The sequence below is a fragment of the Dermacentor albipictus genome, chromosome 1, assembly GCF_038994185.2.
Source record: "Dermacentor albipictus isolate Rhodes 1998 colony chromosome 1, USDA_Dalb.pri_finalv2, whole genome shotgun sequence".
Taxonomy (NCBI): domain Eukaryota; kingdom Metazoa; phylum Arthropoda; class Arachnida; order Ixodida; family Ixodidae; genus Dermacentor; species Dermacentor albipictus.
The window spans coordinates 519,938,758-519,960,044 of record NC_091821.1 but is presented as its reverse complement, the minus strand read 5'-3'; the positions used below and the strand labels follow the sequence as shown (position 1 = coordinate 519,960,044).

General features: G+C 43.7%; 2 protein-coding genes across 5 annotated transcripts in view; one reads left to right on the top strand and one right to left on the bottom strand.

Annotated features, from left to right (window-relative positions):
* LOC139054901 (uncharacterized) overlaps window positions 1-21,287 on the top strand; it is a 443,055-nt gene that overhangs the window by 255,076 nt on the left and 166,692 nt on the right. The gene's annotated exons all lie outside the window — the stretch shown is intronic.
* Window positions 720-9,945, bottom strand: LOC139059975 (uncharacterized). Its single transcript, XM_070538641.1, has 5 exons — window positions 9,823-9,945; window positions 7,423-7,565; window positions 6,397-6,465; window positions 5,253-5,333; window positions 720-2,893 (listed from the first exon to the last, which is right to left on the bottom strand). The coding sequence occupies exons 2-5, from the start codon at window positions 7,469-7,471 to the stop codon at window positions 2,658-2,660; spliced, it is 435 nt and encodes a 144-aa protein (XP_070394742.1). The 5' UTR covers window positions 7,472-7,565; window positions 9,823-9,945; the 3' UTR covers window positions 720-2,657.

The following is a 21,287-nucleotide window of genomic DNA, read 5'->3' as shown; positions in this document are numbered from 1 at the left end:
GATGACATCACATACACTGTCAAACCAGACAGTATTAAAAAACTGCAAGTGTTGCAGGTCCAAGTAGTTGTGCTATTGCAGAAAAACTTTGAACGCTTTCTTGAAATGCTTCCTTGTGTACGTTTAGTGATTGGCGGTGAAAGGCAAATTAGCAGTCTTTCAAATGTTTGAAATCAGTGAAATGCGATTTGTTTTGTTTTCTTTTTTTGCATTAAAGTTAACAATGTTGATGAACAAGTTATTGCCTGTCCAAACTACTAAAAAAATCGCACGAGGTCCTTGAAGTTACTGTGTCGGGGCCTCGAAAGTTCTTGAAAACCATTGCATTTTTTTCTTCAATATTGCTACGAACCCAGTAGAACAACTGTCATGGAGTAAAAACCTTGGCTGAACAGGGGCTTATACGAAGAGCACAGGAAGACTAGAAATGCAGTAGTGGGCATGGAGGGCCCTGAAAAAAATGTGCCACTTCTGCTCGTCTGCCTTGTTTCTGCATTGACTGTCCCGTTTTTAATAGAAGTGCACTTACTGTTCTACTCCAATAAACGCAACATTACCAACTCCAGTGTGGGGCAGTCCTTCAGCCAGTGCAGAACTCTTTCTGTACATCCCTGTTAGCTCTGTCATTTTTCCAGCATTGTAGTACAAGATTTGTTAAACTGGTTTCGCAGAATATGAGCAGTATACTCCTAAATTAGCTGTTTATTTGTATGCACAAGTTCAGGTCCTCAGTTTGGTTGCATGACAAATTGCCATACCTCAATAGATACAAGAAAAAATGTTATTAGAGTTTAATAAAATCCAAACAGTAATAATCACAACAATATAACGACATACATTTCTTTTGGTACGTATACAGCCCATGTCTTGGCACTGTATAAATTCAACTATACATCGCAAGTACTGTGTACTGACCACTATTATTCACATGTGTAAAACCAGCACAGCAATTCTTCAAAAAATATCACAGTGATTAGTGACATATACTTTGTAACAGCTTTACATGAGCATAATGTATACAAATGGTCCCTGTGTGACACGACTAGTGCCACCCGAGTACTATTACTCACAGGTGTAAAACCAACAAAGCAGTTCTTTAAAAATATCACAGCGCTTGGTGACGTACATGCTGTAACTCCCTTGTAAAAGCTTAATACAAACACGTGAGCACACAGAAAGCTAGCAGTGCACCTACATGGAAATACCACAGCCTCAATACTAATTCACAAGTGTACAACCAACCAAGCAGTTCTTTAAAGAATATCACAATGCTTAGTGACATACAATTTGTAACTAGCTTATATAAGATTTATACAAACATGAGAACATACCCAAAGCTATCGGTGCACCTACATGGAAGTGCGGCCATCTGAACACTATTATTTGCAAGTGTAAGCTCAACAGAACAGTTCGTTATAGTGACGCCCATTTTGTAACTGCCTTATACAAGCTTAGTGCAAGCACAAGAATGCGGAAAAAATAAATTAAAAACTTGCTCTATGAATACACAAACAGATCAACACAAATGGTAAACAGCGCTTTGAAGACACGTGACCGTGACAAAGCGCAGTGCTGTGCCGGTTGAAACTGCCATCCACAAAAGTATTGAGCAATGCTTAAACCACACGCAATAAAGTGCTGAAAGACTGCATCTGTAACGTACCTATTTTAATTCAAATTTCTTGAATATAGGGCTTTCTTGCAGATAAGGCATCTGATCCGACTGACCTGATTTTACACCTGCTAAATGCATACAATGCACTCAGATATAACTGGTAATAATAACTATAAAAGGCATTTAAAAACTTGATAGTATGATGAAGATGCATGACTAGAAAAGTTCTGTCCCTCTCGTACTTGTTAAAAAGGTGTAAGTACGACACATGTTCTTTTTTTCCGCAATTTTTGCATTTATGGACACCCGGGAACCTCGAACCCACAAAAAAAAGAAGATACTGCTGTGTTAATAGTGTTGTGAATAATTTTTTGTGAAAGCTTTTTACAGACAAGTTGCAGTCTCGTTTCTGGAGGCTGAGCTGTATCATGCAAAATAACATGGAAAGTGGTCACATAGGAGCATGACACTATGCCATAATGTTCGTTTCAGTTGACTCTCTTGCCCTATAAGTCAGTGCTCACTGTGACCAGTGATGGAGCAGCAGTGTCTGTGTGATTTTCATCACACTTCTGTCCTATGCCATCTTTACCAGAGTTGGCGGCACATAGATACCCAAATTTCGATAGTGTTGCTTTCTCAGGTGGTTGTTTTTGATTTGCTCAATATCAGTTGGCACTTCAGCTGCATCAAACTTCTTTTTTACCTCTTCAACAACAACATAAACAACAATCTTATGACACCTGTGTTGTCCTTCTAGTTGCCTACAAAGACCAGTTAATCTAGCAACAACACTGACAGTCTCTACTATCTTCTAATGGGGAAGAGGTGTGTCCCACCATGTGTTCCACGTTGTTGTCGCTATGTGGGCTGGCTGGGGAGGCAACAACTGTAATATGTTTGCATATTTTAAAGTGATGCTTGTAGTGTGTTATAACACCTAACTTAGTCTTGCACTTGCTGCACAAGAACACTGGCTCACAGTCGTGGTGAAAAGCTTTTGTATGTTGAGCAAATGAGTTGTATGCACTACAAAGAAAAGTCACAGTGATAGCACACATGTTGCTCTACCAGGCCTGGTGCGGTTCCTTCTGACACTGCTGCTTGCCTCGTACACTGTTGCAGCTGCAGTAGACATGGCCGTCTCTGTATCTATTGCTGCCGTGCCACCTGTCATGGTAACTTCAGGTGGTATCGGGCTCACTTCTGCAGCAGAGATGTCGTTTGCCCCTTGAGGGCTCTCGTCATCAGGGCCAATAATTTCGTAGGCATTGTCTCCTTCATCGAAGAACCAATAAGAACAGCCTGAATTAATAAACATAGCTCTAAAAAGTACGGACATCAGAACTTAACCACAAGCTTTGCACATCAGTGACCAGGCTTAAGGAATAATACTTGCAGGAGGAGTTACACAATTGTGTGCGTACATTACAGTTAAGCCTCATTAGAAGAGATACTCAAGAGGCACGGGAAACATGTCTCTCGAAACCAAAAATTTTAAAACACTGAGGAGCCAGACTAGATCACCTTATTATGCATCATCACTAAAGTATGTTTAGATATATCTGAAGGAATAATTGCTCAGGGTGGCTTAAAGGGCCCCTAAACCACTTCTTGACATTTTTTGAACATTTAAAGTAAACATGCGCATCAAAATCAGAATGCCGTCACAATTGACGACGCCAAACGCCACAGTGCGTAGCACTGTGGGAGCACCACAACATGACGAAAACGACCCCGTGCACCTCTCTGGACCTATCTGCACCCCCCAGTTTGTCCTGACATCACCAGGCTGTCTCTGATGATGTCACCAGTTTCCGGTGCTGTCGATTGGTCGAACGAAAGTGTACGACTGCCGGCAAGACCTGCAAGCAAATACACACTCCTTCTTCCTCGTCGCGTTGCTCGCGATGCCATTGTGGGCAGCCAATGGGGGCAAAGAACACAGACGCCAACGGAAGGGTCTCCCTATGAGGCGCTTTAACTAGAGTCACCATACAGTTCCATTGTATTGGCAAGGTCATTAGCGCCACCCCTCGCAGGATGACGGGCCTGCGCGGCAGCAACAGAGCTCGTTGGTGATGGCCTGTCCCCTAACATTTGGAGGTGTGCTAGGCGAGTAAAAGACGATACTGTCCAGATGGCGTGTACCAGATGAAAGAGTAAAATGAGCGGGGACTACTTTTCGATAATCAAACACGTAGCTCCACTATTACTGCACCGTTTTGAAAAATTCTCGTGGCTTCATGTTCGTTGCCTTAACATGTAGAACTGCAACACCGCAACTAAATTTCAACCTCGGTGGTTTAGGGGCCCTTTAAAGAAGACATTCACAGCTTTTTAGTGACTGTAGATTGTGTTAGCTTCCTCCCTAACTTCTGGAAGTTAAACACTTCACTTTGCAAGCCTTGTTGCTCGTAGTGCCTTTGAGGTTCTCTAAGACGCTCGTCAGCTTCAACTGTCGACACTTTCTGCCCTGCACTGTCCTCGTTACCCTCCTTTTCTAGTTCATGCTAAAGAGACATGCGCACTTGACCTGTGTGAGGATTGCGTGATCTTTACGCCCTTTGGAGCACACAAGGTGCATTAAGTGAATGTGTCTGGGTTGTGTCCCTTCGAAGTAGTGACTACTTAAAAAGTCGTTAGTAACAAAGGTGACTCTTGTGTACAGTGTTGTTAATGTGGCAAACCAACCAAACCATTTTCAGATGTCTCTTACAACTAAGAGTATCTTGTAATGAGATTCTACTGTACTGAATATTTTTCATCTATGGATCATCTGCATGTACATATAGTCACAAAGGCATGCTGTGTGGAATGGCGAATTAGGAAAAAGCTCGTACTCTTACTTTTTGTCCCTAACATAAGCAGCTGATAATATTATGATAAAAAGCAGGTAATGAGGCAAGCATGGAACATAATCCTTCAGCTCTAAACAGTTTTTTGGGCCCGCATCATTCCCTCATGACATAAGGAAACAACTTGATTGCAGTAATGGCTGCATGTGATCTGAGTTGATTGAAACAAACAATACGTAAGGTTGCCCTGTATGTAATTTTATCAGTGCTTTTTTGATGTCCTGCTGGCGATCGTGGCTGCACAATGTTTCTCATGCTTTTTGGCACGATTCCTTTATTTTCCACTCCTCTCTTTTTTCTGGTTTTATCCCCTTTCCCTTTCCCCTTGCATACAATAGCACACCTGAAGTATCAAATCTGTTGAATTATTGTGTGTATCATACCTGTTAACATGCGGGCTTCTCTGTGGTCTGCGTTGTATTTTTTCGCTGTACAATTCAATTCAATATGAAAGATGGAATGTCCCTGATTTTAGTTTAATTGTATATATATATATATATATATATATATATATATATATATATATATATATATATATATATATATATATATATATGTCTCTCTCATGTTTTGCAATATATGTACATTCAGGAGTGCCTGCATGCTCTTCTCCCCTGCTCCAGTGACGAAAAGGAGAGCCTTTTTATGTAGCATAGTAAAACATTCACATGTTTTCGCTGTGCCCATTACATCACTTATCATATGGATCTGTCACAATACAGAGTAGCAGTGGTCTATAATACTAACTCATCCCAACAAAACTATAGATTAGCACATACCGACATGCTGTGAAACAGCTGTTGCAAAGCCGCTGGTGCTGGCAATTTTCGCAGCAGTGCAGTGGTACAGCCGAGTGCCACCTGTATAGTGACAAATGCACATGCATGTTAGCAACTCACTAGTTGCTGATGGTTTCATAAGCTTTACACTACACAATAAAGTAATCTAGACAACTTTGTTGGAACAAATACACATAATTAGGACACCACTTAAAGACTAACACGATTAATTGCCCCCAATCTCTCACTCACTAAGGGATAGTACTACTGAAACATCGGTGGAGAGCTCAGATTAACACAGTCCATAAAGGACAAGCTTTCTTTGAGGAAAACAGCTATAACAGCGGTTAGTTTTCTTGATCATCTTATGTGCTAGCTTTGATTTAAATGTCATGCAGTACTATAAAATATGAAGTGCCACATTTCTAGCAGCAGAAGGCGCCATCAGCCTCATGGTACAACTGATTTTTGCACTGTTTGTGTCAGTGAGCCGACACATGCAAAGAAAACCGAATTCACACATACATATACAGTGCCAAGTGCACTCCTCCTTGTGAAAACGCAGTCGCCAGTTCCAATGCTGCTGAACGGAAAGGTTATATAGAGTGCGAGACAGCATGGAACTACCACTTATGAATGTAAGTGTATGATCTGCTGATTGGAGAGGTAGTCACATGCTATTTCTAGTCTCTTTTAGAAGCATTACTAAAGGATGAATTAAAATCTATTCATAAGTCATGAATTTCACGCATCCACGGTTTGGTTAAATAACTTGTGAGAAAAAGACATGTTTACCTAGAAGAGCAACCGTTTTTCCTGCTGCAAAATTTTCCTTCGAATTAATGAAATAACTTTACAGCGTCATAATATGTTGTGTTTCTCGCAACTACTTCCCAGCAGTGGCGAGTTACAGTGTTTATATGTGACTCATTTGGCGACAATACTGCCAAACACAAATGCTTCACGAACACGAGAACACGTCCCTCGCAGAGAATAGCAACCATATATGCGTCTGTGAGACATGATCGCACCTTTGTGGTCAAAATGTACATTAGAACGACACCACAATCTGATTTAAAAAAAAGCCTCAGGACAAGGCAGCAGCCAACTGCATAATGTGAAATTGCAACAGATGTCCACTTACCGGTGGCCTGTGTTCGAGTCACTTCTGGCAGTTGACTGGGTGCTGAGAAATGCACGTCCTGGGTTGTCCCTACAAAACATACAGGGTTATGTCAAATGTTGAAAATATATATACACCGGCATTTCATAAGTTGCAAAACAAATGAGTAAACTAATAAACAACTGTAATGTAAACAGAGTACACATAAGATAGGCTGTCAACTGGTAATGCATTACGCGAAAAACCTAATGCATAGGAAAGACTATATGTGTACACATGAAGCTGACACACAATTTAATTCGCTTTAGGTTTTTCCGTGCAGTATATTCAAATAATTTTCTTGTGGTTAGAGCAAAATTAGTGTAAATTACGCACTAAATTATGTACCCTGGAAAACTTTTTCAGTATGCACCTGTGCACGCTTCGAATGAGTAGCGTTGTAAAATTTACGTACATGGCATTTAACATCGTTTCTGAACACGGATTTCCTTTGCCCTGTGTCGTGTACAGTGAGCTACATATATCTGCCCCCCCCCCTTTTTGTACTAGCCATACTGCGTGCCATTGCACTTATACGCACGTGAATAAACCTTACGACACAGAAATAAAAAAAGCGCCAATCACCCATGCCTGCATGTTGTAGTGGGCCTAACCTAACCAAGCATGGGCTGTTGCTTTTTATAGTAAACACAGGCACCATGCTCATTGCAAGTATTTATCATGTCACTAAGCAAATATGCAATTTCATTGTACCACTATTTTTTTATCACATGGATGTATCTGTTGAGAGGCAAGACAAAAAACAGTCACTTCTCAGAACTAATCAGCTTTTTTAAAACACATCTCTAACTTTTCAATGACACTTGCTGCTATGTGTTTGTCTCCAGAGAACATACTTGATTTGACTTTCCAATCGGAGACATTACATAAATATACCATGTTAAGATGACTGCCTGGAGCACGTGAGAATTTTCATCTTGGTGTAACATACTGTATCTTGATTTTGGTTACATTTGGTCAAATGGTACACCCAATATACCCACATACTAGTTTTCTTGTCCAAATTGCATGGCAATGTATTTTGATTTTTTGGCATTGGCTCCTCTGCACTACGTGAAGTCGCTCTGCACTGGCTCTTTCACATCCTCGTGTCCTTGCAGCTGCCTTCTTGAGTTATATAAAGCGTGTGCCTGAAAAATATCATATGCAAAAGTCAACACAAGGGCATGGTGCAAAACAACATCAAGACGGTCAAGGCCATGGCAACAAAAGAAAGTCTTAGCTCTTGGTCTTCTTAGTGAAATGCATGCAAAACATCCAAATGACTGCAACAGTCAACTGCTAAATTAACTTCAATTTTAGATTTACACAAAAAAGAAATAACGGACAGTTCATCCTCGTTCGGCACGAATGTTAGAATACTCCTGCTAATGAATAGAATATTGGTCATTTTCAGACATCGTAGGTCTGTCATGAGCCTGGTGTATCGCAAACACCATTTGTGACACATCCTAAGCACGTGCCCAGTGTGCCCCCCGCACCATCCCTGGTTGTGCCACTGCTGAAGCCATAATTTGAGGATTATAGCTGCAAACATGATGCTCAGTAGGGATGAAAATATTGTCTTCAGTTCAATGGATATATGGATGTGCCTATAAAAAAGGGCAACGAGGCTTGTTATGGCAAGCTTACCCACATTTCAGTACTAACAAGAAAGTTCACTGCGGCCTGCATCTAAGCTTACTAAAAGGCATGAACTTATTTTCATGTATGAGGTGCACAATGGAGTTCATTTTTGACAGACCCGACTACTGCTGCAGTTTGAAATCTAGCATTTTAGATTCTTGAACGCATGTAAAAGTTGCAGTTAAACCGCAGTTATTGGTTTATTACACCAACCTATTGTTCTGTGTACGACAGACTGGTAACACGGAATTAAAGCAACATTTTATTTTGATATTTTGTTTCTCTACTAAAAATATTCAAGCGATAAACACATTTTGATCTGCCATGCAATAGCAAAATGCACACATTACGCTTGTAACCCCCAAAAGAAGGCTGATTTAGCTATTCATATGACATAACTCTGACACGCCAACTCATATTAGCAAATGCAAAGGCATGTCCGAAACAATAAGCGTATGCAAAGCGCCCTTGCAATTGTAATTCCACACAGCAGCCGTTATATTCGATGCCGATGCATAACTAGCTGCTCGACAATTCACCGAGTTCGTAGACATAAGCATCCTTTCAGTTTCCCACCATGCACGAAAACCGCAACAGGAGACAAAACCAGACCTACCTATAATCACGCCATTTCAATACATGAGCAAAAACAGTTCAGTCTTAGGGATAAACACTATGAGAGCGATTTAGTGCGCGACGGCGACGAGCGACAAAACGGGCCGTCGCTTGAACAGGTGGCTCGGTTCTGGAAATCTAGAAATCATCGCTCTTCGCCCGAAAGTGCTATGAGCGACTAGCCAATAGCACGAAGCCGGAACTAGATGTAATGTACATCGCTCAAATACTACCGAATGTAGCGCGGAACGAGCAAATGATTCAATTTTTATACGTGCAAGGATAAGACCCTACGGCAAGACCTCCGGATATATTTTATGATACTTTTTTAGTAAAATACATCAACGTAAATTACTAAAGCACGCGTCACGCGTGATTGCAGCCCTCATGCCCGCAACACCGGGCAGGCGTCGCTCAATATCGTCGCTCGCACGGAGTACGACTTGTAGGCGACGAGCGAACGCGACAGCCATCTCCATCGCGTCGCTTGTAGCTGCCGCGCGCAAGATCGCTTATATGAGGTTCATACTTTTTTCAGCATAAAACATGGATTCCTCGTGCGTTTACAGTAAGTTCAAGATAACGCGCCCAACTGACCGCTTGCAGCATGCAGCTGAATGCCTGCGGCAAAGTTTCTAACTAGCACTGGTGCTGCACGTAACTTCAGTGGTCGCAGATTCCCCCTGCGCGAGATACCGTCAAGCGCGCGGTTTATTTATAAAAAAAGCATGCTGCCAGCAAAGTGACGCCTTCTGTTATGTGATTCGTTAGTTCAAGAGCGTTCCGTACACAGTAGACTGCTAAACTGAATAAATTCAAACACACAAAACGCACGCTAATCACGCTCCGCATAGGCTCGGAATCACGGGCTGGTGACCGAACCATTTTAAGCGTCCTCTCGCCTGGCGTCTTATTGAACATACCATAGTTCTGGCAGCGTTTGCGATCTTTAAAGCTCTTACGGACAACGGCAACGTGATCAACTCACATGCAGTTATCGCGACGACTGGCTTTTTCGATTGACATGGAGAGACACAGCGCGTATGCCTGATCTTTTGTCAATCGCGTCGGCTAAGCGCAGCGACGACTTCCTGGCGATAGCATGACATATACGGAGAATGTGCACCTAAGTTAGAATTCACTTACCGTGGAGGATTTGCTGTTATATCCAAGGCATGACGAACGACTGTCGTGTTTTCGTAGCGACGCGAGATGGCTGACATACGATCTTGGCTGGCCTTCGCGGCGGCGGTGCAGCTCGCTGTACGGATCACCTTTCTCCGGTGCTGTGTTGTTCCGCGATCTTGAGCGCGCGCGCGCGGTGGAGCAAATTCGAGTGAAAAAGTAGAGCGCTCGCTACGCGTTCCTTTGAACTGCGGCGGCCTGTTCTCTTAGAAGCAACTGCATGTAATAAAGCCACAATAAGGTTTCTGGCCTCCTGTAACAAAATCCCGCCGGACAGATGTCCTATTCTGCCGTCTAAGAATAGGACACACTTTTGGCACACATAACTTCTTACACACGGGAAACGAGCCTCCAACCTGTGGTAGATGCGGGGAGAGGCTGACCGTCCTCCACGTCCTACTGGAGTGTCGAGAAGCCAAATCCGAAAGAAAAAAAACATTTTCTCTTAGCATACCGGCACCACATCCCCCTTCATCCTGTTATCTTACTTGGCCCAGAACCACTCTTTGACACCAACGCCGTCCTAGGTTTTTTGAAAGATGAAGTGTTGCATGTTAGTACACGTTCGTAGCGCTTCCTCTCTTCAGAAGATGCCGCTGCGATAATTATTTTGAATAGCACATGCCTCTAGGCCCTTGTGGTTCAAGGGCTCTGGCGAGGCAGTAGTGCTGTAAGCAATTTAACATCTCGCATATTTTAAACAATGCATCATTCCTTTACGATGGATTTTAATGTTCATAGTATTCGTCATTAGTCATCGCCATAATTTTATAGCACGTAGATTTTACGCACTTTACAGCGACTATTTTAGGCCACTTTACAGCCAAGTCACATCTTCCATAATACATCGTTAACATTACCACTTGTCATGGCGCTCTTGGCCAAACCTGGCCCTTGCGCCACAAAACACCACACAGCATCATCATCTTAGAAGCAAAACAAGGTGTTCTTTGCTCAGCGTGCATGAATGATACATTGCCATGTTCGGTGCCAGCCACCTACAGTTGAAGCAGAAGATTACGCTACGTTTTGTTCTCTATTGCCGCAAGAGTAGTTCTACTCTCTCTCTCTGAAGGGGAGAGTGAAAAGCACATTTCACTCTCTCCTTGGTGACAGAGTGAACAATGCATTTCACTCTCCTCGACATTTTGCGAGAGTAAAGCGACGCTTTGAAGAGGGAACCGGCCGCTTCACTCCTGCGATACCCTTCCTAGTTTTTAGAGTGTAGAGCGAGAGAGAAGTAACCTCCATTAGACTTCAAAAGAACTAAGGTCCCAGTCCAGACTTCCTGGTTACGCCATGCAACCTGGCCCAGCACGTGCTGCACCAGAGGCGGCCGCCGCAGTTTTTCCAGCTGTTGTGAGGGAGTGACACAGTCCTCCCAGTAGCCGGGATGCTGTCTGGTTGGTAGTTTAGAGAGTATTGTTTTTCTATAATTACAGTTAGTTGGCGGCGCACTCCCGCAAGGTGTGTTAATTTGATGGATAAACCCTGCAGTGTTTTGCAAGTGCCGGAGCCTGATTATCACAATGCGTAGAGTGTGCGGTGAGTATTGTGTGTGTGTCTGGCTTTTCGAGGGGGGGGGGGTATGATTAAGGCGTCCTCTCTTCAATGCGTATGAGATTGTTTATTTAGACACGTTTACGCTTCCCTGCAAGACTTTAAAATATGCAGCACTTCCTCCCGCTGCATCATCCGTCCCATTTTTGGCGTTGACTCTTCGAGAGACAAATGATATGCGGACACTTTTCCTCGTCCGAGGAAGCTGGTATGCTCCTATGTTTTCTCGCTATCCTTGATGACCCGAAAGCGGTTGCTGACTGTCGCCAGAGGAAAGCCGAGAGAAGTCCACTGGCAGCAAAAGGCACCTTCACTGTAGATGGAGATCCTTGCAATATGCCGGCATATCCATTCAGGGGATAGGCCAAGAAATCGGGAGGTCAGTGTAATGTGCAAAGTAAGCGGTGACAATTTAAAATGAATTAGCAAGAATATAATGATGGCGTGTGGATATTTTGCATGATTTAATGAAAATGACGATGCTAGCGTTAGTACAAAAATAAACAGTTCCAATTCAATTTGGCAGAAAGAAAATCAGGCTTATAATTTTCTATTCAGAGTTTAAATATTATTGTTTCTAAAAGAAAATATTGGATGACAGCGCTAACTTTCCCGTCGCATGAAGACGGCAAGTTGGGCCAGTTGGTTGGGATTCATAGTAAGGCTCGTTAACGCGCAACACAAGACAAGGGCAAAAGAAGGTATAAAACGACGACACGGCGCTGACTCTGAACTGATATTTTCTTGAAGCCATGTCTAACATATATATACGTGCCAGTTGATAACCACCACATGCACGAGACACAGAGATGCATCGAAGCAACTGCGACAAACTGACCCATAATCAATATTGAGATAGGTAACGCAGTTCCTTGCCATGAAAAGTGATAGACGGTTCGCTGATACAAGCTTTGTCCCTAATCTTTAAATTGCAAGCCTCGGAGATTTCCTTTGTCAGTTGGCTCGCGTTTTTGAAAATGAGACAAGTTTTATTTTTTTTGCAGCTTCATTCACCCCTGTGATGGTAAAAAATAAACGGTATTATTATATAGACGTTGTCCATTCACTTTAATTTTCAAAACATGAGTTATATAATAATCTGGTTTAGCAGATTCCAATAGCGGACATGCTGCCATTTGAATCGGATCTTGGCAACATTTAACGCCAGAACGTCATCAAGTGAGTTATCTAGTCAGTTAGAGAATGCTAGCTACTGAGTCTAGCAGTGCTATTGGAGGAATTAGGGGCACCAAATGGGATATAATAGCGCTCAGTGAAGTTGTAGGACAAATGAAGCATATACAGTGTTTAAAAGAGGGCACGTCCTGTGCCACCGGGGTTAGCGGAAAGAAACTCCTATAACCTAAGAAACTCCCGTTATCTATATCAATTTTGATTATGCACCAGTTTGTCACAGTTGCTTCGATGCATCTCTGTATCTCTTGCATGTCATGGTTATCAATTGCCACCTGTATATATGTTAGCCATATGTTCAGTAAAATATCAGTTGATATTCAGCGTGGCGTCGTCCTTTTATACCTTCCTTTGTCCTTGTCTTGCGTTTCGCTGTAACGAACCTTACTATGCTTCCCGTCGCTACGCACAAGGGCAGAGGCACCCGAAGATAGTACATTTGGAAACGTTAAATATAATCCAAGAACACGGAATGATCTTTCTATTGCTCGTTTTCTTAGTCCGGTAAAACATGGACAAGAAATTTAAAAAAAATGTTTCATGGTTTCTTCTCTACACCTATGACATGTTGGTGAGGATGCCAAAGAAGTTCTGTGTAATTAAGAATTGAAAGAAAATATGCAACAGCGATGACTTCTAATGGATAATTCAATATTTCTCGACTGAGTGTTTAAAAGCGGGCACGTCCTGTGCCACCGGGGTTAGTGGAAAGACATAACTAGGAGTGCGATTTCTGATAAATAGCGAAATAGCTGGTAACATACAGGAATTCCATAGCATTAAACGAGAGCGAGGCAGGTCTTGTCGTGAACCTTGATAAGAGGTAGAAATTGAAGCTCGTACAGGTCTACGCCCCTACATCAACTCATGATGACCAGGAAGTCGAAATCTTCTATGAAGATGTGGAATCGGCGATGGGCAAAGTCAAAACAAAATACACTATACTGATGGGCGACTTCAATGCCAGGGTAGGCAAGAAGCAGGCTGGAGACAAGTCAGTGGGGGAATATGGCATAGGCTTTAGGAATAGCCGGGGAGAGTTATTAGTAGAGTGTGCAGAACAGAATATTTTCCTGATAACGAATACCTTCTTCCGCAAGCGGGACAACTGAAAGTGAACGTAGCCGAGCCCGAACGATGAGGCTAGAAATGAAATAGACTTCACACTCTGTGCTAACACTGGCATCATACAAGAAGGGAACGGGCTTGGCAAGGTGCGCTGCATAGAAGGGTCTGGAATTATCCTAGACTTGAGGAGGGAACGGAAGAAATAGGTACATCAGAAGCCGATCAAGGAGTAAGCTGCAAGAGGTAAAATAGAGGAATTCTGGATCAAGCTACAGAACAGGTATTCGGCCTTAACTAAGAAAGAGGATCTCCGTGTTGAAGCAATGAAAGATAATCTTATGCGCATCATTACGGAGTTTGCAGTAGAAGTCGGTGGTACGCAGACACGATACCGGTAAGTTATCGCAGGAGACGAGAGGTCTGATTAAGAAACGTCAATGTATAAAAAATTCTAACCCTACAGCCGGAACAGAACTGGCAGAACTTTCCAAGTTAATGAACAAACGTAAGATAGCTGACATCAGGAAGTATAATATGGATAGAATTGAGCATGCTCTAAGGAACGGATGAAGCCTAAAAGCAGTGAAGAAGAAACTAGGAATAGGCAAGAATCAGATGTATGCTTTTAGAGACAAATCCAGAAATAGCATTACTAATCTGAGTAAGATATTTCAAGTGCCTGAGCAGTTCCGTAGAGGCTTATACGGTACCAGTGGCACCCACGACGATGATGGAAGAGGGAATAGTCTGGAGTAAATTGACATCCCACAAGTTACGCCGGGAGAAGTAATGAAAGCCCTGGGAGCTATGCAAAGGAGGAAAGTAGCTGGGGAGGATCAGGTAACAGCAGATGTGTTTAAGGATGGTGGCCAGATTGTTTAAGAAAAACTGGCCACCCTGTATACGCATTGTCCGATGACCTCAAGCGTACCGGAATCATGGAAGAACGCCAACATAATCTTAATCCATAAGAAAGGAGACGCGAAAGACTTGAAAAACTGTGGACCGATCAGCCTACTGTCCGTTGTCTACAAAGCATTTACTAAATATTTACACAGCGAATATAATCACGAGCACCTTACACTTCTAAAACTAGGTAGGATTCTGTCAAGGCTAGTCAACAATAAGCCATATTCACACTACCGATCAGGTGATAGCGAGATGTGCGGAATATTACCAACCCTTATATATAGCTTTCATTTATTACGCGAAAGCGTTTGATTCAATCGAAACCTCCGCAGTCATGCAGGCATTACGGAACCAGGTCACAGACGACCGGTATGTGAAAAAATAACTGAAAGATATCCATAGCCACTCCCCTGCCCCCCTAGTGGCTGTGGAGCCGCTAATGACTCCAATAAAAAATGGGCGTCACACAAAGCTATACAATCTCTCTACTGCTATTCACAGCGTGTTTATAGGAGGTATTCAGAGCCCTGAAGTGGGAAGAATTGGGAATAGAAGTTCATGGAGAATACCTTAGTAACTTGCGATTCCGCGATGATATTGCCTTGCTTAGTAACTCAGAGGACCAACTGCAATGACTGCTCGCTGACCTGGACAGGCAAAGTGGAAGGGTGGGTCTAAAAAGTAATCTGCAGAAAACCACAGTAATGCTTAACACTCTCGAAATAGAACAGCACTTTGCGATAGGTAGCGAGGTACTGAAAGTGGTAAGGGAATACATATACTTAAGGCAGATAGTGACCACGGATGCGGATCATGAGACTGAAATAATTAGAATATTAAGAATGGGCTGGAGTGCGTTTGGCAGGCATTCTCAGATCATGAACTGCAGGTTGCCATTGACACTCAAGATAAATGTGTATAACAGCTGTGTCTTACCAGTACTCACCTACATTGCAGTAACCTGGAGGTTTACGAAGAGGATTCTACTTAAATTGAGGACGACACAACGAACTATGGAAAGAACAATGGGCCTAACGTTAAGGGGGATAATAAGAGAGCAGATTGGTGGAGGGAACAAACGCGAATGAATGGCATCTTAGTTTAAATCAAGAAAAAAAATGGACAGGGGGGGTCATGTAATTAGGAAGGAAAATAACCGACTGTCATTAAAGGGAAGCTGAAACACTTTTCGAAAAAAATGAGTTCTCTGCGGCATTCTACAGTTTTGAGTCCCCTGAACAAGAATATCCCGTTCAAAAAGGGCGGAAACAAGCGCAAGCGGCTGTTTTTTCATGAAAACGCGCACCAGCGCCTCGGGGTATCGCGCGAACGCCGCTGTTGCCCGTGATTGGTCGAAGCCGCTGTGACGTCAGTGGCGGCAGTCGCCGGTTGGCTCCGCCGTTTGAGAGCGTAGCACGCTGTTCTGTTCTGGCTGCATAGCTGAGTTGTAAGCATTATGGAACGTTCTCGCTGTCTCGGACAGCTTGTATTTTCGCCGTACATGTTCGAACCGACAGCCGATACGGAAAACGATGGCGGCAACGGCGGCAATGACGATGTTGAGTGTGCCAAAAGCGAGAGCAATGTGTACACCTTCTCGCGCGCTGGAAATCTTAGCTGTTACATATGCTTTTTTTTTCATGTAGCTGCACGTTCCAATGACGGGAGAAAAAATGCGCTAAAGTGTCACTGGGAACTTGCTGCTGGAAGAATGCCGAAGCACTAACTTCTCATTAGATTGTAAACACGGGTACAATTCCGCGATGTCAAGCACCTTGCCGCTGCATGTCTGAAGTCCCGTGGTTTTCTGAGCGTTGATACACGATCGCGAACATAAGTGCCGCGTTTCAAAGCGCGCACATGCAGTGCTGCGAGGTACAGTCATGGAAGTTGCTCATCATACATATCCAGATCGAGATGCTCAGGGGGATTATATGTGCAATATTCAGACTATGGTTCGACGACATTGCGATTGTGGCTCGATCAAGAATCGGTATGCGCGCTCCACGCTAGTGTTGACATAAATATATTAGGCAGTTTTAGCACCGCCGTGTGGTAAACATGATAACTGCAACCGTACGTCGAATGTCACTAGGCAAGCCTATACTCCAATTTATACCTCAGGTGCAACGCTGTGGAAGCTACGCACGAAGTCCGGTTACCAAAATTTATTACTGCGCGCGTTTCCGTCTATGGTTCGCAGCGTGCCAGCGGCATTTGCTCGCGCGAGCATGCACGTGAAGCTGCCGCGACGGGCTGCAATTAAAGAATGCCGAAAAGAAAATTGATTTAAAAGAACGTGTTAGCAGCCATATAAGTACACGGATTCTTTCTATGGATAAATTATTTTTTTTTTCATTCAGAACTGAGCTTATATATGAAAAGTTTTCTCAAAAATCGGGTCCAGAAACACCGAACTTTTCTAAGTGCGAACGCACCCACTGCAAGAAGTATCTCAAGCCTCCACAGCGTTGCACCTGATGTATGAAACGGAGTATAGCAACGCTAGCAACAACGCGTTTCTGCATTTGTCGTAAGGCTATCCGACTATCGCGGAAATGGTCCGAGCACAGCACAGTTGATTTCGTCGGCACGAACTTGTCTCTCTTCACCGCACTGCGCTGCAAGCTTCTTGTGTTTCGGGAACCTGTGAAACACCACATCGTCTCGCCCGCATGTGTTCGCGCAGCCGATTGCTGTACAGAACGAGGGTATGTTGGGCGCCCTTGGCTGTAGGCACTCACGCAGCACAGAAGGAAAGAACAGTTTACGAAAATCACAAAACAAACGTGAGCGGCGGCGGCGGCCAATCTCTCGTAGCGTCAATAAAGCGCAGGACGGAAAGAGGCATGCCAGCGCATGCCAGCACGCCGGTCCGGCAGCTCGGTCCCCGCCAGTGACATCACTCTCGCCGGTTCTCACCTCTGGTAACCTCCTCACCCGGCGCTCCGGGAAGCGATGGGGGCGTGTCCGCGGGGGTGATTTAGAAAGCGATTTCCGCCCCTTATATTAACAAAACGAAGAAAAAAAATTCGGAACCGTAAATTATTAGGTCTGTTCTTCCCAATCCCAGCAATTCATGGAAATTGAAAACCGCTTCAGCTTCCCTTTAAGGGTTAGGGACCGCATTCCAAGAGAAGGGAAGCGTAGCAGGGGGTGGTAGAAAGTTAGGTGGCCGGATGAGATTAGGAAGCTTGCAGGATGAACGTGGCCACAATGAGCACATGACAGGGGTAGTTGGAGAAGTATGGCACAGGCCTTTGCCCTGCTGTGGGCGTAGTGAGGCTGGTGATGATGATGATGATGTTGATTAGGCAATGAGATTTGAACATCTGTGGAAGTTACAAAAATTGAATGATTGCTTCACCCCAATAGTTTTGAAGATATGTTGCAAGAGAACTGCTTGTTGACGTATTTGGCGCTTGTTGACACATGTTTTCTGCCGCAAGGAAAAAAGACAAAAAACGAAGACACATAGAAGACATCGGTGACATCAGTCACCGGAACTTTTTACGGAAGGTGAAAGGTACCAGCGTCAGAAAGGACGAAGAAAGTACCAGAACCGCAAGACTTGCAGTCATTCCTGATGTTTATAAGGTCTCCCATATCCTCAAGAAGTTGACAGGCCACTATGGCGCACCCACTGCCTTTTCTGCCCTTGTAAAACTGGTTCGACTTTGTTCGAGAACCACTCGCGAAGAGGCTGGTTCGCAAGGCTATGGCAAGAGACATGGAGCGTCCTACGGGAAATGCTCCTCGGGGGGAGGGGTGTGTACGAAATTCCTCTTGAGTGCAACAAGTCCTACATAGGACAGACTGAATGCTTAATGAATGAGCGAGGGAACACAAAGTTAATCTAATGAAAGATGGCGTGTCACATCTTCTTGCGTCCTGCAAAGCCTGCATGTGCAAACCACGTTTTTCTGAGATTAAGATTCTTGGCGCAATCAGAAATCAAACAGCACGCGAGCTAATGGAAGCTTGTTATATAGAAGAAACGTTCCAATTGCATAGGCGATACGTCTATCATGCCCTACAAATCGGAAACGAAATTGTTTGACCGTTGGATAACGGAGGTTAGTGAAAAGCCTTCCCATGCGTGTATGTCTATATATTCAGGGGTCACCGCCCAAACGCAATCAGTTCGAAGTGCCACCCGTGTTGTCTTCTATGTGTCTTCTTTCTGCGTGTTTTAACTTGCTGCAAAAAAGTATTTCAGTTTTAAAGACGCCATAGTAGAGATAGTATTAGAGTAGGTATAACCTTCTCTGAACTACCTATTTTGAGGCACTTATTAGGCCGAGAATTTCATTGTTACTCTGTGAGGACAAGGAGGAAGCATGGTGTAATAGTAACTGGCTACGGATGCTCATCTAGCATCCTTTATGTAGGTGTTGACTCACGAAGGAACTCCGCTACTGTAGCAGGAGTAAAATGCCTTCAAACAACTGCTCTTTATCTGAACGTATGAAGGGCCGCAACTTGGTTTCTTCGGACATGCAGAGATCTCCTCGCGAAAACAGCCGAGAACTTCCTTCGACAAGCATAACAACGCTCTCGTTTAGCCTCCAGTTTCCTTACGGCAAGGCTTGCTGGGCTAGTTACTTTCTTTCAGCGCTGATGCAGATGCCAAGAAGCTGTGGCTGAAATTCTCGCCAACTCGTCAGTGATAATTTGAGGTTTATGAACTATATGCGTGTTGCATCGTCGTGGACAAAGCAGAGGCTCCGGACCTTTCTTGTGTCCAAATCGTTGAAGCTGGCGATTCATTCGAAGTCATCTAGCCTACCTTCGACGTTCTCGAATGTGTCGCTGCATAAACATCGTGGTGTTAATGGCGCATAAGCAATCCATGGGACATGAACAGTTTGGGTCCCTCGTGTTTGGTCTGCCGTAGTGATGGATATAGTTCTTGGTGAGCGTGCGAACAGATACAAGTCAGCTGGTAGTTAATGCTAGTCACAGCTTCTTCCGGTGACTTTGGGTGAGAGAGCTGGTGGCGTCTGCAGGTTCGGGTCCACATTACTAAAGTGTCGGGCTGCGCAACACCTCCACCAGTTTTTCACGAGAGAAAAGACTAAATATGTCTACTGAAAGCGAGCGGTTCTTTTACCGAAGCGGTGGCAATGAGCAACGTCATTGGATGTCTTTAGCAGAGTTGAATACTCTAGGCACCAGCTTACTTGCCTTGAGGTTCTCTAGAAGGGCGCGATGGGTGACACTATCAAATGTACGTTCTATATTAACCCCACAAATTTTATTAGCTGAGCTTTACTTGGTAAATCTTGCAAGGCTCTCCTAACTTCATCGTTAACAATGGAAAGAGCCTCTGTATCCTGTTCCTCCCTACTTCTAATAAAGTTTGCGTGCCTGCTTTGGGTTCTCTACGGATCTGTACAAATTTATTCTGCTGCTTTTACTATATCATCAGAATTGCTAATGACATTACCCTGCTTTTTCTTATCTGCATATATCTCTCCTTGTCCTATGGCAAGTTTTGTTCTCACTGATTGCATGCTGCGGTCATTTTTTACTGCTTACCGAATCTTTGCGAACATCATCATCATCATCGTCGTCGTCGTCGTCGTCAGCCTGGTTGCGCCCACTGCAGGGCAAAAACCTCTCCCATACTTCTCAAACTACCCCTGTCATGTAAAAATTCTGGCCATGTCGTCTCTGCAATCTTAATCTCATCCGTTCACCTAACTTTTGGCCGCCCCCTGCCATGCTTCCCTTCCTTTGGAATCCAGTCCGTAACCCTTAATGACCATCGGTTATCTTCCCTCTTCATTACGTGTCCACCCCATGCCCATTTATTTTTCTTGATTTCAAATAAGATGTCATTAACTCGCGTTTGTTTCCTCACCCAATCTACTAGTTTCTTATCCGTTAACGTTACACACATCATTATTATTTCCATAGCTCGTTGCGCCGTCTACAATTCAAGTAGAACGCTTTCCGTAAGCCTCCAGGTTTCTGCCTCGTACGTGAGTACTGGTAAGACACAACTGTTATACACTTCTCTGTTGAGGGATAATGGCAACCTGCTGTTCATGATCTGAGACTGCCTGCCAAATGCACCCCAGTCCATTCTTACTCTTCTGATTATTTCAGTCTCATTATCCGGATCCGCGGTCCTTACCTGCCCAAAGTAGGTGTATTCCCTTACCACTTCCAGTGCCTCGCTACCTATCGTAAACTGCTGTTCTCTACCTAGCCTGTTGAACATTACTTTAGTTTTCTGCAGAGTAATGTTTAGACCCACCCTTCTGCTTTGCATCTCCAGGTCAGTGAGCATGCATTGCAATTGGTCCCCTGAGTTACTAAGCAAGGCAATATCATCAGCGAATCGCAAGTTACTAAGGTATTCTCTATTACCTCTTATCCTTAATTCTTCCAATGCGGTCTCTGAATACCTCCTGTAAGCACGCTGTGTATAGCATTGGAGAGATCGTATCTCCCTGCCTGAGGCCTTTCTTTATTGGGATTTTGTTGCTTTCTCTATGGAGGACTATGGTGGCTGTGGGACCACTATAGATATCTTTCAGTAAGTTTACATACGGCTTGTATACACCCTGATTCTGTAATGCCTCCATGACTGCTGAGGTTTCGACTGAATCAAACGCTTTGTCGTAATCAATGAAAGGTATATATAAGGGTTGCCACATTTATTTATCGCCTGATTGATAGTCTGA